The sequence below is a fragment of the Nestor notabilis genome, unplaced genomic scaffold, assembly GCF_000696875.1.
Source record: "Nestor notabilis isolate BGI_N333 unplaced genomic scaffold, ASM69687v1 scaffold24865, whole genome shotgun sequence".
In the NCBI taxonomy this organism is placed as follows: Eukaryota; Metazoa; Chordata; class Aves; order Psittaciformes; family Psittacidae; genus Nestor; species Nestor notabilis.
In genome coordinates, this window is record NW_009929218.1 from 3182 (window position 1) to 11810 (window position 8629).

At 45.7% G+C, this 8629-nt stretch overlaps 1 protein-coding gene across 1 annotated transcript; it reads right to left on the reverse strand.

Moving 5' to 3' along the window:
- Nucleotides 1-321: 321 nt before the first annotated feature.
- SIAH2 (siah E3 ubiquitin protein ligase 2) lies at nucleotides 322-8626 on the reverse strand (the record flags this gene model as incomplete). Its single annotated transcript, XM_010014889.1, has 2 exons — nucleotides 322-887; nucleotides 8460-8626. Coding segments are annotated over 2 exons (725 nt in total), but the record flags the coding sequence as incomplete, so codon positions are not given.
- Nucleotides 8627-8629: the final 3 nt, after the last annotated feature.

The window sequence follows — 8629 nt, forward strand, 5'->3', positions numbered from 1 at the left end:
ATGCAGTCCTTCAAGTCTCTTAAGCCACATGTCTAATGGAAACACTCTTTAAATAAAATATAATTAAATTAAAAAAGGTGACTGCATGTGGGGAATCTTCCTAAGGCACCCAAGAATTTAAAAAGACCTTTTCCCACTCATTTTACTTATAGGACACTCTTGTTGCTCTTCTCTCCAAAGATAAAAATGTTGGCTAGTTAGGAACCTTAGCATACATGATGGCATAGTTGAATATCATTAGAAAAAAAAAAAAGAAGAAAAAGAAAACCCTTGATGAATATAAAGCACTATGTTCAGACAGCCTAGGTTTCACTAGCTATGCAAACACATCACGGACAACATGTAGAAATAGTCACGTTAATGCCAAGGTTCCCATTGTCAGCAAAAAGGTGTGCTATAGCTGTATCAAAAACTAGGCAGTCACTGTTCAGAATGGCTGCAGACACCCCGTCGTGGATGGAGCGGGGCGTTGCTTCCCATGTCAGCCGGCGGCGGTTGCCATTCAGCTCCAGTCTGTAGGCAAAGTTCTCCGCTTGCTTACGGGTGCCAATGAGCAGCACGATAGCAAAGAATTGCTGGTGACCTTCATACTTCTCTTGTTTCTCCAGCACCAGCATGAAGTGGTGACCAAAGCATGACTGCATCATCACCCAGTCAACTGCCCCTGGAAGGTTAATGTCTGTGGCAAGAAAAACAATGTCTTCTCCCTGAAGGGTGGTAATGCTTTTGTGGGCATGCATGAGGTGGGACATCACGGCTTCCAAGGATCCCTGCCATTTACAGGAGGCACCAGGGCATGGGCAGGAGTAGGGACGATACTCACAGATGTCCTCGTGTTCTGGCTTTTCTGTGTGATGGAGTGTCAGAGAGCAGCCTGTTGTGGCATACTGGAAAAAGACCAAATACAAGCCATCAGGAAAGGCACCAGCACTAGTGTTTGCGGCTCCCACCTGTCAACTGGAAATACTGGTGCTCAACCAGAACTCTTGTTCTCAATTCAAATTTTACATTAGATACTTCTATTTAGCCCTGGATTCAGAGCTGAGCTTTACTTATTTTTGTTTCCACTTAAAAATGAATTCTTCTTGTCTTTTTGTAGTTGTAGTTTTTTGGGGGTTTTTTTGGTTTGTTTTTTTTTTTCCTAATGCAAGCACTTAGATAAAATGGAGCGTAAAGCTGAGTTGTAGTTAGATTTGCTGTTGTAGTTAGATCTGATAGGTCCAGATCAGCTGAAGTGGTCCTGGTTTGGATTTTTCTTTTCTTTAAAAAGAACAAAGGATTCTAGTTTCAGCAAACAGCAACTAGAGTGAAGTATTTTTAATAGATGTACCTTATTACCATCACATAGCAAAAGCACTCCCATTAAATTCAAATGCAGATTCCCCACAGCTTTTTTTAAATACTAGAACAGTTTCAACACTGCAGTTGTGAGAAGTGGAAGAGGATGACTTTTCACTAAGCATAAAGCTAGCACACAAATAAGTACCATCTAACTTCTCTTCATGTCATTGGACATTAAAGGGTTAATTTGCTTAACCAACTGAGGTTGATTTTTCTTTTTCTGCAGTCAGTTCAGTTGTCCACACTGACCACTCTGCTTTCATGGTACTTTCATTGAGACATAAAGGTCTCTCCTATTCTCCTAGTCTGTAGGTATCTGTAGTGATACTGACACCGCAGCTACCACTATCATGCAGGTTACAACATGCATGCATGGCTGCTTACAGATGCTGTGACACTTTCTTGAGGACAGATACAACCAAGGTATAAATTATTATTTCTGGAATAATATGTGTGCAGGAAGTTTCAGCTCTAAATGTCCTGATGCAAATCACCTATGCTGGGAACAGGGTGCTAGGAATACTGGGACAGAAACTCGAGTTTGGTTGATAAGCCATAAAGAGTTAATGTGAGCCTTCACTTACAGTGTCTGCCACTGCTGCTTAATCCTGTGCTAATGGCTTTATTGCAGGGCTCTGAGGTGGAACAAGGCATCCTGAAAATGCATGGTCTGCTGTGCCTGATGCCCTGCTGCATAATGCAGCCACCCAGGTATGTGTATGCTGGAATTTCCCATGTTCATAGCCCTGTTAACAACTTCAATCATACCAGGTGTTGAAGAGCACAGCTCCATGCCTAACCTAATTAACAAAACCAGTAAGAATCTACAAGCTGCTGATTAAGTGAAACCTGATGTCTGTGGGAAAGTGACCAGTGATGACTACAGAAGGGAGAGTGTAAAAACAATAGGAGCAAATAGCGGTGGCTTTCCCTTCATTTTGAGAAGGACCTGCTTTTGTGTGCTTCCTAACCCATTGCTGCAGGTTTCATCTGGTAAGGAGCCCTACCAGCGATGGAAGACCATGAACAGCAAAAACTGATTTGCTGTTCTTCATACTGCTTGACAAAGGTCACTGATCTTTATTATACCCCTCAAAAGCCTGCTCCATCTCTCCCTGTGTAGAGGTTATATGATACCTTTGAGCTATGGCCTGTACACCTTTTCCACCCCTACTGTGTCCTTGAGACTGGCAGCCAGGGCTGTGCACAGTGCTAACAGGGCAGATTTGCCACTAATGCCTGGGCTGGCATGACTGTTTTCTGCTTTTTCATTGCCCTTCTCATCATTTCTAGAATTCCAAGCTGGAAAGTATAACATACTTGTTTTCACAGTTTAGTTTTGGTTCATGGTTTAGCACTGTATTCTCTTTCTAAGAGGAAATTATCAGCTTGGAACTTGCCACTACATACAAGACCTAGCATGCCTTGTTTTTGCCATGTGTGTCACTCTGCATGTGCTGCTCTGAGCTTCACTTTGACAGGATAGCTTTCTGAGTGTCCTAAAGCATTTGGAAAACATCAGTTAAGCTTGTAAGTGCACAGCAGAGGTAGGTCGGTATTACCAACCCTGTAAATTAAGGCAGGCAAGAACACAGGATTAAAGTAACTTGTCTGAAGCCACATCGGAAATCAGTGGTAGAGTTAGGAATAGACTGCCAAGTCCAACCCCCTCCTGGTCTAGCCAGCACACTCTCCCTCTAGTATACAAGCAGCCTGAGATACAAGTAATGCTTCTGGAAAGAAGAGGTCTACCTGCTCGTGTATGCGTGTTAGCAATGTTCAGGGACCCAGCTAGGACTGAGACCCTTTTGTGCTTTTCCCTCCTCCAGTGCTTCATAAAACATCTGTCCCTGCTTTTAAGATCCCTCCAGCGTCCCAGAGCATTTACTGCAACTTGGGCACAGATGCTCAGCCTAGTCTAGGACCTCAATCATGGTGAGGTCCAGCCCAGCCAACAGCAAGCCTCCATGCTTCCCCTAGCCTTGCACAGGTGAAGCAACCAGCTCATGCCACAGCCAGCTGCCCAGCAGAAACCACTTACAAACTCTGCTCTGCCAGCAGTGCTGGGTCTGCTGCTACTGGTCCCCTGGGAAGGGACCAGTGAATGTCCTGTCATTTCATATACAGCATGCAAGCTCTGTACATATGTGCAGACAGCATGATGTAAGCAGACACCTGTGTGTAACAGGTATCTGTTCAATTAAAACCAAAACAAACTGCATTTTTATCAACCTCCCTCCCCCTTTACTAGAGTCTACTGTGTCGAAAATAGGAAGTGTGATCTTACTTAGGTTTAGTAGATCTGCTTAAAATCTTTAAAATGACATAGGTTTTTTTAATTAAAGCTCTTAAGAGGTCATAGAGGCAGCACTGGACAATATACAGGAGTAAGTTTGGATACAGTAACATGAACATGCAATTTCTGTTTGCAAGTTGTTTGCTTACATGGGAAACCTGTCATGCTTTCTCTTGAACTAATGGTGTAGCAGCAGTGGTCTAAGGATGTAGGGTGGTTCTGGCTACTTCCTACTACCTGTCTAAAGAAAATTTAAAAAAGTGATTATTTAAGACTTGTTAGTTTATATACAGTCTTACTGTGCCTTCCACTTTCAAATACAAAGTGTTGGTCATGAGAAGCAGAAAGACTTTTCCACAAAGCAAAGTGTAAGAGTACAGTATAATGAAGTAACTGGATTCACTTTTCTTCAAAAGGGCCAGAATCACCTGGAAACTCAAAAACATGGCAGTACCTCCAGTTAGAGATGGCTGTGATTTTGGAATACTCTCTTGACGCAAGGTACCTCTCCCAGCTTCCAAGATGCAGAGCATCAGCACTCTGAGGAAAGCTGGTAAGAATGGGGGTTCAATCCCTGAAAAAGCCCCATGTACTGAGATTTTTTTTAATGTATGCAGTAAGTAGAAAAGTCATTTCCTTTAAGTAAAACTTAGGTTGAATTAATCACAACAGTGAGAATTCACTGGTATACTTATGCAGGAGGTTTGGGTTTTTTTGGGGAGGTGGTGGTATTTATTTTTTTTTTAATATTTATTCCCCATTATACACTGCTAAATGCCATCCATACAGCTGCCCAGTTGGGCTGCTCTCAGAGCGTGAACAAACACTGAATTTGCTACTGGATATTCTTTCCTTAGTGCTGGGCTAGTTTTTGCCTCTGTATGTTGGTGGCAAGTTCTAATTCCCTGAAACGCAAGCCATAACTGCCTGCTGTTTTACACGGGGCAGATGAGGAATGCTGGTCCCATGTCATGCCAAGATCACTCAAGCATGAACACCTTTGTCTGTCAAGCCCCACTGTAACAGGCTAGCAAAACATGGCAGGGCACAGATCTTGCCTTAATGCTCATGGTTACACAAGGACTGCAGTTCTGCTGGTGACAACGGAGAACACTCGCAACTCTACTTGTTTCCTCATAGACTTTGGATGAAGTGGTTAACTTGAGAAACACCCCCTGCCCCACACTGTTCAGTTAGCCAGGCCACGGTTCCAAGTTTAGCAGCTACTGATCACAGTGTACCTCACACAACTGCTGTGAAAATGGATTCCAGTGTCTGTTCAAGAAGCTTCCACTTCGTAAGATTTATTTTCTTTTGTAGTCCATATAGGACCCCAGAGTTACAGAAGGATCTATGTCCAAATTAAGTCAGCTTCATCATTAGAGGGCACGTCTATATTATTTTCCACTTGAACTTATTTAAAAGATGAAAGAAAACAATTCCTTTTGGCACTCATTAATGTGTTTGATGTGCATTTTATCTTCTGCAGATTGCTTACAGCACTAATAGGCATTTTATATTTTCAGTAACTCTACTGTGACTGCAAGATATAAATCCTCCTATAGATTTTTTTCCAGAAGCCATATATAGCCCAGAGATGCAATAACTTGTAATTCTTGAAAAATATTAAGAGGAATAACCCTCAAAGCAGCTATAGCCACAGGCAACACCAATTCTGAAATTTCTATCAGCTCTGTCCTGTCTTGATCCTACTTATTTCAAGCACCATTCACAGCTGCCTTTAGAAGTGCAGGGACCTCCTCTGGACAGACCAGCTCCTCTATTTGTTCTTTCACATTTTCTGGAGCTTTGACTTTCCCTCCGTCTCTCTCTCTGAAAGCTTCTATCAGGTTCCTTTAATGTGGTGAAACCCCCAGGTGAGTCAGACCAGGGCCAGGCCCCAGCAAGCTGCTACATGCTGCTGCAGAATGGGGCAGTTCTTGCTGAAACCCCTTGTGATGCTGCAGCACCCGATGGATGTCCACTGCTGAGGGACATGGTGGGTCATGTCCCTGCCAGCTGCCTGTGACCTACGTAACACTGACTGAGAATTACAGCCCTGACAGTGTGTCACTGTTTCTGGGCCCAGAAAGTAAGAGTGAAAAGCATTAATGTGTGCTGATTTCACTTTGCAGCTCTTGGGAACAGTGAAAGCAGCAGAGCAGGAATTGCTCACAGCAGAAAAAAATCCACATAAAAGAGAGGGCGTGTGAGGGTAGAGGAGAGACTTATTTACACCTCTGCGAAGAGCTTCTGGGTGCCCAGTGAGCGAGGGGCGGAGAACTTGTGAGCGGATGCTGGAGTGCAGGGAGGATGCATGCTCCCACATGGGTTGTACCACAGCCAGGTTTGGGATGCGGGGCTCCGCAAGTGTCATGTTTCTGGGGCCATGGTCTGAGCTAGGCAACTCACAGGCGCAGCTGTGACCACCGCAGCGTGGCACGGGGGAACCTGGCATCCTGCTGGCAGTGCTGCCTGGCTGCCCCGCACACACAGCTGGGGCCGGGGCCTGCTGCCACCCCTGCATGCACTGGCATCTCACTGGGCAGCAGTGAGGTGCAGCACACTGACAACTGCTGGGTCAAAGTCACTCTCCAGCTCTACCAGCTGTTAACTCACAGGCATTGTACCAAGAAAGCAAACCAAGTCCCAAGCTTGGAGTCCACAGCCTCCTGCCTGCTGCAGCTTCCAAGATGCTGACCAGCACAGCATAAAGCACGTGCTGCTCCTCAGGTTATTGCAGAGACCACCAAAACACTACCAGGTCAGAGCCAAATCTCTCCCAGTCCATAACCAAGAAGGGGATAAGCCAGTAGGACTCCTGCCTGCTGGTTTGGCTGCTGGACAGACTGGCATCCTGCAGGCAGCAGAGCTGTGGCTCACAACAATGAAGGGTTGTGAGGACTCTGGTCCATTTCATTTAAGACAAGTGGGAAAGGCCAGCCACCACAGATGAGACTGACCCACTGCACCTGTGTTCAGCAGAGAGGACCTGTGTCCAACCACCATGCTCCACCTGTTATTGCCACCTCCCACTTAAGGGTGAGCAGTAAAACAGCCCCATGCTATCAAAAGCTCTGCAAGTCACTGACAGCTAGCCCCCAGGTCAGATGGCGCTCTCACCATGGACCACACCATCCTGCAGGAACCAACACAGACAATTTGCTCTGCAGGTACTGTTACTCCCTGTGCATCCTCAATGATGCTCCTGTGGGGCTGGGGACAGCTGCTCAAGGGACTGGCTTTTCCAGGTAGAGGTGGAGTAAGCCTGCTCGCAGCTCTCCCTGCGCCCGCTCTGGCCACATTGGTCCCACTGCCAACCTGACCATGGCTCCTCACCTTGCCATGCACAGCTCCGTATGTTAAAACTTTGTTCTCATATTCCACATTAGCAACAGCTCCAGCAGTTCCTGTATCTGCCCCTCCATTGCTTCAGCTTATGTTTTTAAAGCGCTTTTGATACTACAGAGGTACAAGCATTGAGGGGCTCCAGGAAGACATAAAAATGACCTGCTCAGCATTGCCTGCATGTACATATCTGCCATCCTGGTCAACATCTATTAGTAAGGATGCATACCTTAGAGCAGTTTGCTTAGTTCTTTTAAAGGGAAAACTCACTAAAGAGAAGAGACTTCAATGTTTAATACTTGGAATAGTGCTGCAACAGAACAGACTTGAAAAAAAAGACTAATTCAGGTGGTGTTACTGACCTGACAGCTTACCAGCCCCTGCCCTTCCCACGGAGGGCTGCAGGGAGCTAACAAGAGACACGAACAGTTTCTGTTACCTCCATAAACCACTTTTTAATCATTGAGCATAGGTTAAAATAACTGGGGGAGGGAAAAAAAGGTCTAGCCTTTTTATCTACTGGTTGTGGCAAATACTAGGACAACATTTAGAGCAGGATTTTCAGTGAATGAGAAAGAAGCAGAAGTTTTGCTTTCAAAGGCTGGTGGCACTCCCATCATCTTGTTTCACTTTAGAAACGTGCAGACTTGTGAAATTGGGTAATGGAGGCCAGTGAGTACCTCCCTTTCTATTCTGTGTTTATGGTGGGGTAGAAATAAAGGAAAGAAGGAGATACAGACCAGCTGCAAATTAAGGCTTTGCAGAGCTTTGCTGTCTGCAGTGTCTCTGGATGAGTCCCACGTATTGTTGCAGGAGACTCTCAGGGTATCTTTGGTATAGCCATTTTTTATATCCTTGCCTTCTGCAAGCTGCCAAGCAAACCTTTATTTAATGAAGCTTAGAACGCTCCTTAATGTCTTCTCATGAGCTGCAGTATTTCTCTTTCACACTAGCAATGAAGGTGAGACATAAACCCACCAGCAAATTCTGTATCGATCTGCTTTCCCCTCCTTGGTCCCTTCAGCATGCAAATCCGAGGCCAGTGCAGACCCAAAAGTGAAACTGTACCTACCCCAACTGGTTTGCAACATTTTGGAACTGAAAAACTTAGTTATTCAGTCTGAAAGAGTATTGCTCAGCCGTTCAAAAGAAAACCACTATGTTTCAAAGCCATGTTTATACCAAAACGCCCAAACTGGTAAGCTTTTCCACTGGCAGTGGGGACTAATTGTGATAAGAGCAGACAAATTTTGCGACGAGAAGTTTCTCTCCCTTGTTTTGACCATTGTGCCACCCCCCTTTTCTTTTTTTCCGAGGAAAAAGTGTGTGTGGGGAAAGCCTGAAGATTGAGGGCAGGGAGATGGGGATTGGGGCGGGGGGGGAGGGATGTCCTGCTGGGCCTACCGGACACCCCCCTATTCCAACCCCCTTGCCACCCCTCGCTCTCTCCCAGATCCCCCACTCCTCCCCTTACCTTGCAGGGGAAGAGCACGGCCGAGGCCACCTTCTCCATGGCCAGGTTCCGGATGCTTGGGGTAAGAGAGCCCCGGCAAGTGGGGCAGAGGCTCAGCTTCTGCCGGCATTGATTGCAGACCAGGTGCCCGGCCTGACACTGCAGGATGGGCGGCAGCACATAGTCGAAGC